This window comes from Gorilla gorilla, chromosome 3, assembly GCF_029281585.2.
Source record: "Gorilla gorilla gorilla isolate KB3781 chromosome 3, NHGRI_mGorGor1-v2.1_pri, whole genome shotgun sequence".
NCBI lineage: Eukaryota > Metazoa > Chordata > Mammalia > Primates > Hominidae > Gorilla > Gorilla gorilla.
This window is the reverse complement of record NC_073227.2, coordinates 55,948,113-55,967,325: the sequence shown is the minus strand read 5'-3', so window position 1 is coordinate 55,967,325 and position 19,213 is coordinate 55,948,113. Positions and strand designations below refer to the sequence as shown.

Here is a 19,213-nt window from a genome sequence, read left to right as displayed (position 1 = left end):
GAGTGTGGAGCCCTCGCCGGGGACCCCACTCTTCTCTACCCAGCACTTCCCTGTCCCCCTTCCCGTTATCAGTTACTGGCATTCTCAAGGTGGGTTCCCTCAAACTGGAGAGAGGATCCTTCCTGAGGACCATGAACAGAAATCATAGACAAATGGAAGCTGAAGCCAGTGAAGAAGGCAGAGTCTCAGACAGCAACCAAAGGGGCATGGCCTGTGCTGGGAGCAGCTGGAAAGTGAATTGAGATTCCACCCTGCCTCCTCTACCTGAGCTGAGGAAATAATATGTCCTGACTAGAGTTTAGGCCAGTGTTTTCAAAATATGTTGCTTGGGTATATATGCATCTGAATAATTTAGGGGACTTGCTAAAAATGTGATCAATTTTATCTCTATTTCCTCTAAAGTTTGAATACTACTCAAGACCCTTTTTGTCTAAATGCCTATGGAAATTCACAGCAGATTACCTCCATTACATCTACTGCTTTTTACTGTTATTTAATTGCTTGATGGGTATGCGAGGTCCCTATGGTTTTGTTCTACAGTTACATTGCTTGAGTATTTCAAAACTGGGATAAATCCAAATTTATAAATGTTTTATAAGTCTGGTACATTCTTAAATTAAAAAATTTTTTATAAAAAACTGGTCAATGGAAATTAGGGGAATAGGCCATGCCTGCATTCTATTAAAGAATAATTCCTATGTAAAACTGCAAACAGATGGTATTATATAGTCTTAGAAAAATGGTAGGGTTGATATGGTTTGGCTGTGTACCCACCCAAACTTCATCTTAAAGTGCGGCTCCCATAATCCCTATGTGTCATGGGAGGAACTCAGTGGGAGGCAGTGGAATCATGGGAGTGAGTTTTTCCCATGCTAGTCTCATGATAGTGAATAAGTCTTATGAGATCTGATGGTTTTATAAAGGGGAGTTCCGCTGCACAAGCTCTCTTGCCTGCTGCCATGTAAGATGTGCCTTTGCTTCTCCTTTGCTTTCTGCCATGATTGTGAGGCCCCCCCAGCCATGTGGAGCTACAAGTCCATTAAACCTCTTTCCTTTATAAATTACCCAGTCTCAGATATGTCTTTATTAGCAGCATGAGGACAGACTAATACACAGGGTGAAACTTTTGATTATATATGTAAATATATAAAAATAGCCTTTCCACTAATAAGACTTCTTTCTCCTCAGATATGAAACTATCCATGAAGAACAATATTATCAATACACGGCAGTCTTTTGTAACCATGCCCAATGTGATTGTACCAGATATTGAAAAGGAAATACGAAGGATGGAAAATGGAGCATGCAGGTAAATCCAAACATTTTCCCATGCATTTTTATTATTAGCTACAGTTCTTTAATTTAACTAGATTTAATTTCAATTTAGCTTTATAATTTGTAACCTTGAACTTTGTAATGTATTTAGCAAATTTATTTACACTTTGGAACTGCATAACTTGTCTAACAAATGAACATAGATTTTATTTATTTATTTATTTATTTATTTATTTATTTATTTATTTTGAGATGGAGTCTCACTCTGTTGCACAGGCTGGAACACAGTGGCACAATCTCAGCTCACTGCAACCTCTGCCTTCTGGGTTCAAGTGATTCTCTTGCCTCAGCCTCCCAGGTAGCTGGGACTACATGTGTGCACCACCACACCACGCCAATTTTTTTTTTTGTATTTTTAGTAGAGACAGGGTTTTGCCATATTGGCCAGGCTGGTCACGAATCCCTGACCTCAAGTGATCTGCCTGCCTTGGCCTCCCAAAGTGTTGGGATTACAGGCGTGAGCCACCATGCCCAGCCTGAACATAGATATTATTGTGGTCACTTTTTTGGAAGCATCTATTAAGCACCTATGCCAAACATTTCTTTAGTCAATGGCAGGGCTTTTCTTCAAGTGACATTTTGAATCTAAAGAGATGACATTGCCATAGATACATATGAAAAGTACTCAGAGTATGAAATGCTAGCAACGTAATTTAAAAGTATAATTTAAAGTGCTTACCCTATAAATGAATATAATGTATATGAATGTGGTTGAATTTACTTTTAGTGGGACGAAACATTAGTTAGAAAACTAGTTCACACAAAGGTATAATATGATCTTAGTCCCAGATATCACACTTGCTATTTGATAAATATTAACATCAACCAATGCATCAAACAATAGGAATGTGGAAAACCTAGAGACTAGTTTCTTAGTTAAATGCATTTTACTGAATTATGCATATATTTTATATAATTCTATGTATTTTGTATAGTTCTAACTTTATGCTAACTAAAAATTGTTATGTGTGTTAGTTTGAGAGGGAAGGAAAAGAGGTGAGGCAATTGTCCCCCTAGTGAGGAATGTTGCCTCTCTGCAGTGGTTGAAAACATTAACTCATCTCTCTCTGCCTCCTATTGGACTGTAGCTCCTTTTCTGAGGATGATGACAGTGCCTCTATATCTGAAGAATCAGAGAATGAAAACCCTCATGCAAGGGGTTCCTTTAGTTATAAGTCACTCAGAAAGGGAGGACCATCACAGAGGTGAGCAGTATGATCCATCCCTTGGTGCTTGTTTTTAACCATTTATGCTTAAGGTTGCAGTGTTTTGAATTTTTGCAATCAGATCATGGTGATGACCTTGAGCAGTAGGATAGAAATAACTCCCACATGCTTAGCGTTCCAATAATCAAACACTAGGCATAAATGGGTTTGTAAACTGTTGTTTCGGAGCAAGCTTGGCAAATGCCTCTGCTATCTATACACGATGTGGGATCTCAGGAGGAATTACTTCTGTTCCTTACCCATGCCATCTCTTGGGAAATATTGCCACTGCCCGATGATTATTTATGGCCATGGCATTCCAAGTTGTAAACACTCTTGCTTCATTTTCCCTGAGACCCACTGGGGTCTGTCCCTTAAGAAACCCAGTCGTTTCTGATTTCTTGTTTCTCTCTGATCCTTCTTTCAGGGTCCTGAAGCAAGTACATGTGAGAGGGTTGGCTGTTATTCTCTAAAATGCTCCATCCCATTTGGTCCTACTTTTAGGAAATAGAGCACTGGAGAGAGGTGCTAGAAGAGAAAAGCAAAAATATCCTTAGTAGGAAATAAAGAAGTTGTGAAAACTTCAGATACCGGACTTGAGATTGCAGAAGGGGTGTGGTGTGGTATTGGTGTTGGAGCTGGGGTTTCCACCTGTTTTACATAATTACTTGTTCTTTGCTTTTTTCCTCCCCTTTTTTTTCCTTTTTCTTATTTTTCTTCCCATTGACTACCTCCAGCCTTCCCATTGTTTTTATTTAGCTTTTCTCCTCATCTTACTTTCCCTAACAGTCTTAGGTCTCTTGTTGGGAGTTACTGGCATTGAGGTTGGTTCACTTAAGCTAATTCTTGGTATGAACATTGACCGATATGCATTTACTAACCATGTCCATTTTCATAATGTTATAAAGAAATACCCGAGACTGGTTAATTTATGAAGAAAAAGAGGCTTAACGGACTCACAGTTCCACATGGCTGGGGAGGCCTCACAATCATGGCAGAAGGCAAAGGAGGAGCAAAGTCATGTCTTACATGGTGGCAGGCAAGAGAGCATGTGCAGGGGAACTGCCCTTTATAAAACCATCAGATCTTGTGAGACTTATTTACTAGCACGAGAATGGCATGGGCAACACCCACTCCTATGATTCAATTACTTCCCACTGGGTCCCTCCGTGGCATGTGGGGATTATGGGAGCTATAATTCAAGATGAGATTTGGGTGGGGACACAGCCAAACCATATCACTATGTTTGTTCAAGACACTGGCATTTGGCAAGTCACGCTTCATGGAGGCTCAGGATATACTTTTATGCTTTATGCTTCATAATATGTTTTTGAAATATCTATCATCTACATAGTCTTTAGTAATGAGTAGAAACGGAAAAGAATATGTTTTTTCAGACCATTTGCCTACCATGGACATTATACAGATGGTGACTATTGTGATTTCACTGCATGTTTTTCATTTCCCAGGGAGCAGTACCTGCCTGGTGCCATTGCACTTTTTAATGTGAACAACAGCAGCAATAAGGACCAGTAAGTATATTTACAATAGAAAACCAAAGCTTTGGTTTTAAAGAAAACCAGTAAAAATGTAGGAATATATCTGAATCTGTTATAGAGGAAACATTTATTAATCAAATGATCTAATACAATGGCAATGATAGTCTTATCATTTTGTTGAAAAGTAGTGTTTATTCATTCATTTATTTGAATACATGTAGAAAAAATCATGTCTATAGTGTTCATGCAGTTGACTTTCTCTGTGAATAGAGTGACTGACAAAAATAAGTGAATTTTTGTCAGGAAATATTACTCCTTTCCAGTTTGAGCCAATGTGTCTTAGGTGAATTTCCTCAGGAGACAGTTTCTGAGATGGAGGCTTGTATGCAGAAGTTTGTTGGGAATGGTCTTGGGAACAATACCTGGAAGGGAGTTGGGGGTCAGTATTGGGCAGAGGGAGAAGTCGAACTTCAGAGAATAGAGCTGATGTACAATGTGATTCTATGGGGATCCCTGGAACAGGGATGACCTTTTAGAGTTGTCCCTATTTAGGTAATAGACTTGGGCCTTTGTTCCCATGCACAGTTATTGGAAAAAAGTTGGCCCTAGAAGATGGAGCATAACCATCTGGATGGAGCATGGTGGTTTCCTTCAGCCAAGGCCAGCCAAGGGAGAGGAAAAACTGAGCTGACGGCAACCAACACTCTTGGCAAGTGGGGAATGAGTGCCTGAATTTTGTGCACCACCTGCATAGCCACTGTACGGCCCAACCGTGTGCTGCCCAGATCCATTTTGTTTATACAGAAAATTCACCCCATGTGGGAATACCTACTCCAGGATCCTGGTTATTTTTTCCTGAGAAAGCTTATAAGAGTAAAGTTAATGGGATTAAACTAAGGTCTCTGGCAGTTGCAGGTGGTTTTGAGGCCTCAAATGAAACTCTTCACCCTCTCCGCTTCTATTCATTCTAGGGTCCCCTCACCCTTGGCCAGCACATCTGCTGGTCTAGATGACTTAGCTGGTGGAACAATACAGACACTCATCCCTGAAGAACTTGAGCCCTGGGTCACCATGCCCTTCTTGAGTCATGGCTACAGTACTTGCCCATTTACCACCAAAACTGGGCTGGAAAATACCAAAAGACCACCTAGGTGCAAATACATCTCCCCTCCCTGCATTGTATACAGCACTGCCTACTTCTGATGATCACGGTCAATAACTTTTGCCAGTGCGGTGACTCTCTTCCTTGCCTGTTGGGCATGAGGGGACCAAAGTGGCTGGGGAGTAGCCGTAGCTTAATGTTTAATGGAACTCTGGCATTCCCTGGCAGATGCATCACCCCTCTGGAAGCCAGGACCTCTAGATCCATAGATCCTTAAGTTGCAAGAATGGGAAACATACCTTTCCTACATTTGTCACCCCTACTTAGACCCTGTAGTTCCCAGACCAATGCATTCTATACAGGCATAGAGAACCATACAATGATCATTGTTTTAGCATATAGACAGTATCCTAGAGGATGGCACCTTTTCTTCCTAGAGTATAAACTCTGATAGCACTTCAGCTGTGGTTTCAAAAGGTCCCTCCTTAACTATCATGTCAGTAGCTGACAAAGGTGTGCAGCTTATGATAGGACCATTGGATCCCAAACTCAGGTTCCAATGCCACATTTTTTTTTTTTTTGCCTTAAAGTGGGTCCTTGGTCCAAAGTGACGTTAAGCAATATTTCATATTAGTGATCATGCTTCATATGCCCCTAAATAATGGCACTGGTCAAAGCCCTGTGGCAAAAAAGCAAATGAATAGTCATAATATATGTCAGTTCTTATCAATATATTTGATGCCCCTTCCATGGTGTCAGGAGTCCAATTTAGTTAACTTGCCATCAAGTGACTGATTACTTTCCTCAGGAGAAAGCACTGTTTTGGAGTCATAGCATTGGTCTCTGTAACAGGCACGTTCACTACGAGCAAAAAACAAACAAATAAAAACAAAGATTTTCAAACTTTGTGCTCACACTCATAATATGTCCATTCAGTCTGCCTCTTCTGAAATATTTTCCCTGATCTTTCCATCGTTTCCATCCAGGTCCCTGACCAACCAGTCAAGGCATTTGTGACTGCCCATGAGTCTTTTTACACGTGTATATTCTTAATTTGGGCTATTTCTTTTTCCCTTTTTTTTTCTTTTCTTTTTTGAGACAGGTACTCACTCAGTTTCCCGTGCTGGAGTGCAGTGGTGCAATCTCGGCTCACTGCAGCCTCCATCTCCCGGGATCAAATGATCCTCCTGCCTCAGCCTCCCAAGCAGCTGGGGTTACAGGCGTAAGCCACCACGCCTGGCTAATTTTTGTATTTTTAGTGGGGTTTCGCCATGTTGGCCAGGCTGGTCTCTAACTCCTTGGCCTCAAGTGATCCTCCCACCTCAGCGTCCCAAAGTGCTGGGATTACAGGCTTGAGCCATCGGACCCAGTCTGGGCTATTTCTTTTTCCATACAAACTAGATGCCTGTATACTGCTTGAAGCTGTGCCATTGGGGAAATTAACCTCACGCTTTCAAGACCACCTCTAAGTGAGGCTGTGGTGCAGATACAGACCATTTTGGCTTGCATCCACATTCTAAACTGATCCATCTATGCAACATGCTGTATCAGCCCCTTCTAAAGAACCCCACATATGGCCACAGGTGGGGGCTGATAAATAGGTGCTGAGTGGAAAATGACATAGTGGAAAACGAATGGAAATTTCCAACGTGGAAATGACATAAAGAAGGGTACTGAAGGCCAGGCATGGTGGCTCATACCCGTAATCCCAGCACTTTGGGAGGCCGAGGCAGGCAGACCACCTAAGGTCAGGAATCGAGACCAGCCTGGCCAACCTACATGGTGAAACCTCATTTCTACTAAAAATACAAAAATTAACCAGGTGTGGTGGTGCACGCCTTTAGTCCCAGCTACTTGGGAGGCTGAGGCAGGGGAATCACTTGAACCAGGAGGCAGAGGTTGCAGTGAGCCGAGATTGTGCCACCGCACTCCTGCCTGGGTGACAGAGCAAGACTCCTCAAAAAAAAGAAAGAAAGAAAGAAAAAAAAAGATGAAGGGTACCGAACCACCTGCCTGGGCAGCTTACTTATTCGTTCTGATTCGTGCTCAATCCCAGATATCTTACTTCATCATATGACGGATTGATACATTATGAATTGTTGTTTCTGACAGAATCCATCTCATAATGGGCATTCTTTTTATGTCCCATGGTTAGGTAATCCTATTTCAGGGTCTGACTAACAGAATGCCATTGATGCAGATATAGTGGACTAATGTGGTGCTCTGAGAAATGTCCATATGATCCAGGTCCCTCAAGGCTGTCATGACAGTAGGAAAGAAAGTTAATATAGCCTTGGAAAAGAGTGTATGTGTGTACAGTTTGTCATCCCATGTGAGTATGAGCTATGTCTGATCCTCTTTCCTGATAGTAATGAAAAATGACATTCACAATGACTGACCCAGAACCTTAGGTATGCAGTGTATATCAAGTGAATGCATTGTTTTCCACATATGACACAGCAGCTGCAATTGGGGCTACTACTTGGTTGATTTTGCAATTGTCTATTGCTGTCCATTAGGATCCATCTGGTTTTTGCAGGGGTCTGATGATGAATTATGTGGGGAAATGAAGAGCGATCACCACCCCTGCATGCATCAGGTCTTTAAGGATGGCATTTCTTTTTCTCCCCAGGATGCAATGTTGCTTTTGGCCAGAAGGTGGGAAGCAGCTTAAGGGCTTCTCCTCGGTCTTACACCTCTTTCCTCACAAGCCAAGGAACTAGTGGGGTAGGGGTGGGAGTTGTGCCGATGACCAACTATATACATTTCCCTTTTGTATTCAGGAATTATGTACATTTCACTTTTACATTTAGGAACTGGAGAAATGATCACAGAGTGGGTCTCTGTGTTATTTTCCACATAGGACATGTCAGCTGCAATTGGGGCTACTACTTGGTTGATTTTGCAGTAGTCTCTCTGCCATCCACTAGGATCTATTTGGTTTTTGTGGGAGTCAGATGATAAATTACATGGGGAAATTAAGAGAGACCACCACTCCTCCATACATGATTTTATACAATTATATACATTTCTCTTTTATATTCAGGAACTTATATACATTCTACTTTTATATTCAAGAATTACATACATTTCACTTTTACATTTAGGAACTGGAGAAATGATCACATAGTAGTGGGTCTGTGGACCCAGTGGAAACACCATAAGTCATATCTCATCCAGGAATCTATTATTACCAGTCCATCATATGCCCCTCAAGTTTAACAGGGGGCCACGATGATGCTTCAATCCCTAGGTGTCAACATCAACGTGGATCCTGTGCCAAACAGTCTTCAATGTATCTAAGTATTCTTTTTTCCCCCAGAGTATAGTGATCTAAGTAATGGCCATAGGTTCTTTAGGAGAAAGACCAGGGAAATCGTTACTGGAATATGTTTGTCATACTGTTGCAGAGTCTTTCTTCAAGGGTCTTGGCTTCTCCTCTAGTCATTGGTTTTAGGTCTAAGTACTGGCTTAGGTCTGGAACTGTTCAAAGGATTCTGATTTTTTTTTTAAATTTAAATTGTAATGAATCAATTTATTTTTTGAGATGGGGTCTTGCTATGTTGCCCGGGCTGGTCTTGAATTCCTGGGCTCAAGTGATCTTCCTGCCTCAACCTCCCAAAGTGCTGAGATTATAGCCATAAGCCACCATGCCCTACTAGGATTCTGATTTTTTTGGTGGAGTAAGTTGCCCTCAACCTCCTAATTATTCATTCCTGATTCGTTTTGGTTGTATACATTAAATAATACCCTAACTAGCTAACAGGCTTCCCATCTGTCTAGGAATACTATATTCTATTAACCTCCTCCATTAGCTGTCTATGGGTTAAGCCCCTTGGTTACCATCCCAACCTTAATGCTCCTTACAATTACTGGACCAACCTTACTTCTGATGGGTAAGCACTGCCATTAGTCTCAGTTATTTCTAGATCCTATTATCCCTATTGCTCTCAGAGAACTCAGTTCTGTAACGACATTTCCCACCATCAGCCCTGGCCTACAGAGGATAGTACCACTGAACTTCTCAAAGCTGCTAATATCCCTCTCACCAGCCCATTCCACATCACTTTTGCATCCTATGAGCCCTCTTTGGGAACATAATTAGCTGGTAGGCTATCTTCCAAACAGTGTATCCACTTTAAGATGCCACTTTTCTGAGTCTTTTGATACCTTCCTCCACCATCTGCCATGGTGTTAATGTTTATTTCATTTTGTGTGGGCCATTACCTTTTTCCAGGTTCCAAGAGCCATTTGAGTAGTGTGTCGACATCATCCTTCAGGATCCATGCTAGGCTGTCAAATCTTGAATAGAAGTGTACTCCCATAGCAGTAAATTCTTCCTTATCCAACTTTATTGTTCTGTCCCTGTTTGTGCGTGACCATCTTAGATGTTAAGCCTCACCTCACTTGTCAATCTTATCTTCCATTTCTTCTCAACAGAGGCTTTCCACTTCTGCTGGGTCATTCTTACCCAGATTGAGTCCATTGCACTTAGAAATTTTCCTGCTGTAACATCCTCTCTCTTCTTCTGAACTCCAAGTCTTAGTGATACTTTGAGGCCTAGCTTTAGAACTACTTCCCTTTAAAAGCCTTCTCTGACTATCCTAGTGGTAACAAGATGCCTGTTCATTCACGTCTGGCTAATGAAATTTCCTAAGACTTCTGAGCTGACAATGGCAGCCTGCTATAACCCTAGGTCTGTCTGACTTCAGAATCTATTCCCCTGCTGATAGAGAAAGCTAATCATAGAAAGAGGCACTAGCTATACAGTCTCCACTCAAGAACAAATTGTATGTGGAAAAAGGTGGCCTTAAATCTGGTAAATTATCCTAATAACTGAGATTCCACCATATTACCAGACAGCTTGTTGATTACTCATGAAAAATGACTTCAGTCAGGGCTATCCCCTCTAAAGAAAATTGATGGCATTTTCTTAAAATTCTCAATGATTTTATTCAAGGATAAATGTAAATGATGTCAAGAAGCTTAAATTTTAAATATTATTTTTAATACATTAACACTTTCGAAGAACACTCTTGGGGGGCTGTTGTTTCTTAAATTTTTCTCCTTGGTTTTATGCCTTTATTCATCTCCATTTGTTTCTATTTCCCAAATCTATTAGCTTAGAAGTTCCTGTTTATTATCTAGATAATTGTCTGCCCCACCCCCCACTTTTTGGGGTAGAAACCTCCAGTAAGAGACCAGATGGGTTTTGAGCACTGGAGCAGGTCTTTGAATGCAAGGCTGAGATTTTTGCTCAATGAAAAAGAAAGTAAATAAGAGTGGAAGACTGTGATTATGTGACAGATATATTATTTTTTTCTTTAGGGAACCAGAAGAAAAAAAGAAAAAGAAAAAAGAAAAGAAGAGGTAAGACTTTGGCAAGAATTACCCCACATTTTTCTGCCCATAACATTTCTGTATTTTAATATTACTTGCTTAATTTTTTCAGCAAGTCAGATGATAAAAACGAAAATAAAAACGACCCAGAGAAGAAAAAGAAGAAAAAGGACAAAGAGAAGAAAAAGAAAGAGGAGAAAAACAAAGATAAGAAAGAAGAGTAAGCACTTTTAGTGGCATTGAAATAGAAGGAAATTGTGATGGGTTTTAGATGCAGGGATGATTTTCCATAATACAAAGTAGAAAGAAACTTTATAGTAAAGAGCCCTGTGTAAAGACTAAATGTCTTTAAACATTGAAAAATAAACATTTACCATAAATTATCAGAAGTGAATTAAAACTTTTTCCAATTTCCCTAAAATTAGCAATGGTAGCATTATTCTTAATTCTGTCAAGAATTTTCACTGCTAGGGTTAATTCTCTTCCCTAAGCATTGGTGAAGATAACTTATCGCTGAGAAATATTTAGGTTCCAAGGAGGATTAGGTTTCTAGGATCCTACAATCATTTTAAAAACTGAAATAAAAATTTAATTTTTATTTTAATTACATTCTTATAAGGAGTGTGCAACCTAGATCCCTTGCACGCGCAGATCACAATAAGGTTTGTGCTCCTATGAGAATCTAATGCCGCTGCTGATCTGATAGGAGGCCGAGCTCAGGCAGTAAAGCTCCCTCGCCCTGCAGCTCACCTCCTGCTGTGTGGCCCGCTGGGTTCCTAACTGACCACAGACCAGTACCGGCCCACAGCCCGGGGGTTGGGGACCCCAGATCTATGCCACTATTCCCTCTCAGTGGCTGAGGTATACAACTGACTGCAGCATCGCAGTGAAACCAGGGCTTTAGTAAAAACCTAATGTATGCTTTAATATAAGACTGGTCTTAATGAGAAGAGTGGCATTGTTTTACATTTTTACAAATCTCTTTAACATTTAGCTTAATAAAACATAGCTGGCCTCTCAAAAAAAAAAAAAATCTGGTCGTTTTGTTATCTATCCACCCCTCACTAACCACTTTCTTATGACTAGTGCTCTTATGCCATACTAATCTTCACACTGCAGAGTGAGCTTCTCCAGCTTACTTCCATTTCATTAATTGTGGTTGATGGGCATAACGATGTTTAACATGGTAAATAAAAGTGTTCTTGTATCTTGGTAACTATCCCCTTTATTTCTAATTGCCGCTAGGGAGAAGAAAGAAGTTGTGGTTATTGATCCCTCGGGAAACACATATTACAACTGGCTGTTTTGCATCACATTACCTGTTATGTACAACTGGACAATGGTTATTGCCAGGTGTCTATAATTTTTTTGTGTGTGTGTGGATCTCACCCCATTTCTAGTTTCCAAGTTCACTGACTAAACAATTTGACTTAGAGCCCTTTAGGACACACCTCCTTTCTCTACTGCAGGTGGTAAAAAGAGGCTAGATTATTCTCAGTGTGTTTTCCTGGAATCAGGAGGAAGTGCTTCAGTTCTCAATACAATTGGGTCTGCAGTACTGGGATGCATGGAGGGGTCGGGGAAGACTTTTATTTTTTAATTTTTTTAACTTTTATTTTAGGTTCGCGGGTACATGTGCAGGCTTGTTTTATAGGTAAACTCGTGTCACAGGGGTTTGGTGCACAGATTATTTTCTCACCCAGGTGTTAAGCCCAGTACCCAATAGTTATTTTTTCTGCTTCTCTCCCTTTTCCCACCCGCCACTCTCAAATAGACCCCAGTGTCTGTTGTTGGAGGGGAAGACTTTTAAACTTTTCGTTGTATAATAACTTAATTAGAACATCGGGAGAAACCATTTTCTTTGACCTATGAGAAAAAAATGTTGCCAATAGTGGAAAAAGATCAAAGATTTAGTGTCTTTTAGATGGTAAACATCTCACTCATCCAAGACCAAGCACAATTTCCTAAAGCATTTTGGGTACAGATAGTCAATATGAACCTGGTGATCGATGTGTTTCACCCAACATATTTTGATTTTAGTTTTAGGCCATTTATTTTTTTAATTTATTTAAAGATTTTTTGTACAAATTTATGGGGTACATGTGAAATTTTGTTACTTGTATATAATGCATATAGTGATTAAGTCAGGGTATTTAGAGTGTCCATCACCCAAGTTCAATACATTTTTGTTAAGTACAGTCTGCTATCAAACATTGAATTTATTCCTTCTGTCTTACTGTATACTTGTACCCTTCAACCCACTTATTCTTATTGGATGTTTTTACTAAGCTGACTAGTATCATGGAAAGGATGTTGGAATTCAGAAGTGTGAGGATCGAAATCCAACCACTCAGGGAAAATATCGGGAGAGCCATGGTTAATTAAAGGACTCTAAGGACCTCTCCTAGCCTGAGTGTGCTGTGCTTCTCATCATGATAAAGAAAATATACAAAGAGAACTTTTACTTAAATTGGCCCCCATTTCTTTTTTATTTATACAAGTGTTTCTTCTTTTATAGAGCATGTTTTGATGAACTTCAATCTGATTACCTAGAATATTGGCTCATTTTGGATTACGTATCAGACATAGTCTATTTAATCGATATGTTTGTACGAACAAGGACAGGTAAATATGTTCAGTTTTGAATATTTTAAAATTTCATGCTTTTATCTCTAGCATTGTAATTTGACATTTCCTAATCCAAGTATTCTTCAAAGAAAACTCACAAAAATCTGTTCTAGAGAAAAAGGCACAGGTGAAGGCAAGAGTCACGATGTATAAACTTACAGGCTTAGATGACTCCAGCTGATTCAGAGGAAGTTACCAGGCAACTTTTTGACAAGTAGATGTGGCTTTCCTCCATTATCTTGTTCATTGGTTTTGTGCCAGGCGAGAGGAATAGAGAGAGCAGAAATATTCTGCCAGCTATAGGGGGAAGCTAACAGGGAGATAATGTAAAGAGTCGTGGGGAAAAATGTCATTGTCCTCAGCAGAGCCATATTCAAAATTTTATAAGAAGGAGGAAAAATGCACTTAACTCAGCTTGTTGGTTTATGGTGAGATATTATTGAGCAGAGGGGATAGCTTCTGAAGTATTTCTGTTAAGTAGGTAGAAGCTAATTGTTTCTACACCACTCTCACACGCAAATGTAACCGTTATACACAGACTATAACCTTTTAAGAATCATTACGTAAAATTGAACATTCTCTAAATACTAGTATCCTGGAACAATGCCCCACTTGCTCTGTCATATTTGTAGCTTTGGTAGCCAGTTTAGGAGAAGGAGCAAATCCCTTTCCTAGTGTAATGTATGAGAGGGCTGAAATGCTGGGTTTAAAACACACAAGCCCATGGTAACAGCAGAGGAGGGAAGATCCCAAGTGTCTAAGGGAGCAAGAATGAGAGATGAAAATGCAGCCTCAAAGGACACTTATGCTTCACATCGAAGGGGTAAGGCAAGAATATGCAAAATAGACAGCACAGGGCAGGTACCCAAGCGTCCACGATAGGGCTGGGATTCTGACAAGACACTGGCGTGGGCTATTAGGCACATTGCTAGCGTGTTCAGGAAACCTTCCATGAACTGTGTACGGTGGGGAAAAAAAACAACAATCCATTGTATGTTACTACGCTCTCAATACAACACAATTCTGGTGACCAATATGTATATGGCGTTTCCTCTACACACCAAGCAATTCTGTAACACCAGCTGGGTTAAAATTTAACTGAATTCGGACACTAACGGGAGTTAGAACAGGCCCAACAGGTTAAGGGCTCAGTCTCCCAAGATGATCCCCCACTTCAGATGCCAATCGTAAGTCTCAGGTTGTGGCTTGTGCTTCTGACTGACCAGCTATAAACTGGAGTTCCCACAGCTCCCTTGTGGGTCTAGTAATTTGCTAGCACAACTTACAGACCATAGGAAAACACTTATGCTTACTGCGCTATTATATTAATAAAGGGTATGATAATGAATACAGATGAAGAGATACATAGGGCAAAGTCGGGAAGAGTCATGAGAACAGGGGCTTTCGTCCCCATGGAACTGGGGTGTGGCACCCTCCTAGTTCATAGATGTGTTCACTAACCTGATAATGCTCCAACCCCCATAGTTCAGGGATTTTTATAGAGGTTTTATCATGGAGGCATGATGGACTATTAACTCAGTCTCCAGTGCTTCTCCCTTTCCTGGATGAAGGAGGTTGGGGTAAAAGTTCCAAGCTTCTAAACATAACTTAGTCTTCCTGGTGACCAGCCCCATCTTGGACCTCACCAAGGGCTGCTTCATTAGACCAAAAGACACTTTTCTTTTTCTTTCTTTCCTCTTTCTTTCTTTCCTTCTTTCTTTCTTTCTTTCTCTTTCTTTCTTTCTTCTTTCTCTTTCTTTCTTTCTTTCTTTCTTTCTTTCTTTCTTTCTTTCTTTTCTTTCTTTCTTTCTTTTCTTTCTTTCTTTCCCTCCCTCCCTCCCTCCATCCCTCTCTCTCTCTCTTTCTTTCTTTCTTTTTTTCTTTCAAATAATATCATAGAGACTTAAGCTGGTCTCAAACTCCTGCACTCAAGGGATCCTCCTGCCTCAGCCTTCCAAAGTGCTGGGATTACAGGTGTGAGCCACTGCACCTGGCCAGAACAAAAGACATTTCTATCACCCAGGAAATATCAAGGGATAAAGAGCTCTGTTTCAGGAACTGGGGTCAAGAACCAAATACCACAACAAAAGATGGACTTAGGGCCGCGCTCAGTGGCTCATGCCTATAATCCCAGCACTTTGGGAGGCCAAGGCAGGTGGATCACGAGGTCAGGAGATCAAGACCAGCCTGGCCAATATGGTGAAACCCTGTCTCTACTAAAAATACAAAAATTAGCTGGGCGTGGTGGCACGTGCCTATAGTCCTAGCTACTCAGGAGGCTGAGGTGGAAGAATTGCTTGAAGCCAGAGGCGGAGGTTGCAGCAAGACGAGATTGCACCACTGCACTCCAGCCTAGGTGACAGAGCAAGACTCTGACTCAAAAAAAAAAAAAAAAAAATGCACTTAGTAACCATATTGCTTAGGAAATTTCAAGAGTTTTAAGAGTTCTGTGCCAGGGACCAAATATATATATATATCTCACAATATCACAAGAATGCTACTCATGAAAGGAATGGCTTTACCTGGATGGAGATGACAGACCTTGAGAGATTTGTACACTCTCACTTTTGCACTTACAAAATTTTTCTTTTTTTCTTTTTCTTTTTTTTTTTTTGAGACAGGGTCTCGCTGTTGCCCAGGCTGGAATGCAGTAGTGCTATCATGGCTCACTGCAGCCTCGAACTCCCAGGCTCAAGTGATGCTGGGTCTCAGCCTCCCAAAGCACTGGGATTTACAGATGTGAGCTGTCTGGCCAAAATTTTACCTTTTATTTCTACAGCAGAATATTTTCTACAGCCATAGGTTTATTAGTATTTGTATTTTATTACATTGTTAAAGGCATATTTATTGAAAATGAATTTTTCTGTTGACCTCAACAAAGTTAATTGACAGTTATTCACAAAAATTCACAATGACATAAAAAGGAGAAACACTGAATTGATTTTATTTTCTATTTTAGGTTACCTAGAACAAGGACTGCTGGTAAAGGAAGAACTTAAACTCATAAATAAATACAAATCCAACTTGCAATTTAAACTTGATGTTCTGTCACTGATACCAACTGATTTGCTGTATTTTAAGTTAGGGTGGAACTATCCAGAAATTAGATTAAACAGGTTGTTACGGTTCTCTCGTATGTTTGAGTTCTTCCAGAGAACAGAAACAAGGACAAACTATCCAAACATCTTCAGGATTTCCAACCTTGTTATGTATATCGTCATCATTATCCACTGGAATGCATGTGTGTTCTACTCTATTTCTAAAGCTATTGGATTTGGAAATGATACATGGGTCTACCCTGATATTAATGATCCTGAATTTGGCCGTTTGGCTAGAAAATACGTATACAGCCTTTACTGGTCTACACTGACTTTGACTACCATTGGTGAAACACCCCCTCCCGTGAGGGATTCTGAGTATGTCTTTGTGGTGGTTGATTTCCTAATTGGAGTGTTAATTTTTGCTACCATCGTTGGTAACATAGGTTCTATGATTTCCAACATGAATGCAGCCAGAGCAGAATTTCAAGCAAGAATTGATGCTATCAAGCAATATATGCATTTTCGAAATGTAAGCAAAGATATGGAAAAGAGGGTTATTAAATGGTTTGACTACCTGTGGACCAACAAAAAAACAGTTGATGAGAAAGAAGTCTTAAAGTATCTACCTGATAAACTAAGAGCAGAAATTGCCATCAACGTTCACTTAGACACATTAAAAAAGGTACGCATTTTTGCTGATTGTGAAGCTGGTCTGTTGGTGGAGTTGGTCTTGAAATTGCAACCCCAAGTCTACAGTCCTGGAGATTATATTTGCAAGAAAGGGGATATCGGACGAGAGATGTACATTATCAAGGAAGGCAAACTCGCTGTGGTGGCAGATGATGGAGTCACTCAGTTTGTGGTATTGAGCGATGGCAGCTACTTCGGTGAGATCAGCATTCTCAACATTAAAGGGAGCAAAGCTGGCAATCGAAGAACGGCCAATATTAAGAGTATTGGCTACTCAGACCTGTTCTGTCTCTCAAAAGATGACCTCATGGAAGCTCTAACTGAGTACCCAGATGCCAAAACTATGCTGGAAGAGAAAGGGAAGCAGATTTTAATGAAAGATGGTCTGCTGGATCTAAACATTGCAAATGCTGGCAGTGATCCTAAAGATCTTGAAGAGAAGGTTACTCGAATGGAGGGGTCAGTAGACCTCCTGCAAACAAGGTTTGCCCGAATCTTGGCTGAGTATGAGTCCATGCAGCAGAAACTGAAACAAAGATTAACCAAGGTTGAGAAATTTCTGAAACCGCTTATTGACACAGAATTTTCAAGTATTGAGGGACCTGGAGCGGAAAGTGGGCCCATCGACTCTACATAGAACCGAAAAGCTGGTCATTAACAGGGACATGCCTCATGATCCTTTTGATCCTATGACTGACATCAACTAAAATTTAAAAGAAGAGGAAGACTCAGTTGGGAAATTTTTCCATGAGGAAAATGTGCTTTGGTGCAAGGTACAAGGCCCACACCCTCTCTGAGAGATACTATGATTAAAAAAGCTTTATATCTTGGGATTTTTCACAACTGATAATGTGCAAAGATATCAACTGATTAACTTGTCAGTGTCTGTATTTTCTGACTTTTTCACATATGCTCATTTTATGTAATAATCTTCATAAAAATGAATAAGTAGCCCTCACTTTCATGCCATTTCCATTGTTGAGTGAAGCGTATTTGAAGTAACTGAGAATTACCATGTACATCATATTTGGGATAACATTTTTTAAAAATTAGACTGCAATAAAGTAAAATTAATTATGCAACTGTAGTGAAAATGAGTTATTTGATAGTTTAGCAGGCAGTTTAGGATCTTGCAGAACTTCAGGGTCATTTTAAGGAAAATCAATCATTTTTGTAGTCTAGGACTGAGAAAGAGTGGTTGAGAGAAACTTTTTACCAATAAAGCATGATAAATCAGACTTTATGAATATATATATATATACACACACACATAAATATAGAGATATATTACATTGAAAATGATAAAATGTTTTAGGAATCTTTTATATTAAATTTTAATTTTTATCTGATTATTAAGACCTGACAGCAGTGGCTATTTTTTTACTTCTCTGCCTGGCCAGCAGTAAGAAAAAGGGATAAAGTAATAATATTTCTGGATGATTAACAAGGGAAATTGTTATAATGTTAAAAGAGGCGACTTGAAATTTCTGGAGACCAGCATGAGCATCACCAGGGAGCTTCTCAGAAATGCAGAATCCTGGGCTCTACCCCTACCTATTGCATCAGAATCTGCATCTTAGCAAGTGTTTCATATTCACGTTGAAGCTTGAGAAGCATGCATGTAGAGAACCAGGAAGGAGTTAATGAGAGGTTGGTCCTAGAAAAGAAAAGGAAACTATCTGGCAAGTGTGTGGATGTGGAAAACATTGCTGATCAATCAGCCATCTTCTGCCGAACCCAGATGTGGCTCAAAAAATCTTTCTTAACACAGATCACTAGAAGATTTCTATCCCCATCTATAATGACATGACTAAAAACGGCTTCTTGTTAATTTGACATTTCAGATACTTAAACAGACCTTGCTTGGGGTATGCCGATGGCATATTTTATTCTATTGTACCAGTAGAATATCCATTGAACTATACATTATGTCTTTGAAGTCCTGTGTTTCCATTCATCTTGGCTGTTCCTTCAATATCAGCTGGCAAGTATTTCTTCACTACAGAAATGTCTAGTCCTGGAGTGGGTGCGTCGTATATAATACCATAACGTATTTCTCTCTGACACAAGTTCTCCTTTTCCTTTCTTTTTCTTCTTGTTCTTGTTATTACTTCTTCATCTGCGTTTTGTTCTTTTTCTCTGTGCCATTTCTTGCCTGTTATAAAAACCTCTAAGACAGTGTAAAGAGGCTTAGTGGCTACCCATACCAGGTAGATATGGTAAGATAGGGAGAATGAGGGTTACATACCTGGCTTAGAGCTGGCTCCCAAGAAGAAGCACCCCTAATTACAGCATCCAGGACTAGGGTGAACACTTTGACTCTCATCTGGGCTAGAGATACAGCCAAGGATTCTGATTTGGTGACCCCTGGCC

At 40.1% G+C, this 19,213-nt stretch overlaps 1 protein-coding gene across 1 annotated transcript; it reads left to right on the top strand.

Moving 5' to 3' along the window:
* Nucleotides 1–1,190: 1,190 nt before the first annotated feature.
* Nucleotides 1,191–17,592, top strand: CNGA1 (cyclic nucleotide gated channel subunit alpha 1). Its single transcript, XM_004038638.4, has 8 exons — nt 1,191–1,309; nt 2,424–2,540; nt 4,010–4,072; nt 10,470–10,511; nt 10,594–10,701; nt 11,727–11,834; nt 13,000–13,106; nt 16,069–17,592. The coding sequence occupies exons 1-8, from the start codon at nt 1,191–1,193 to the stop codon at nt 17,475–17,477; spliced, it is 2,073 nt and encodes a 690-aa protein (XP_004038686.4). The 3' UTR covers nt 17,478–17,592.
* Nucleotides 17,593–19,213: the final 1,621 nt, after the last annotated feature.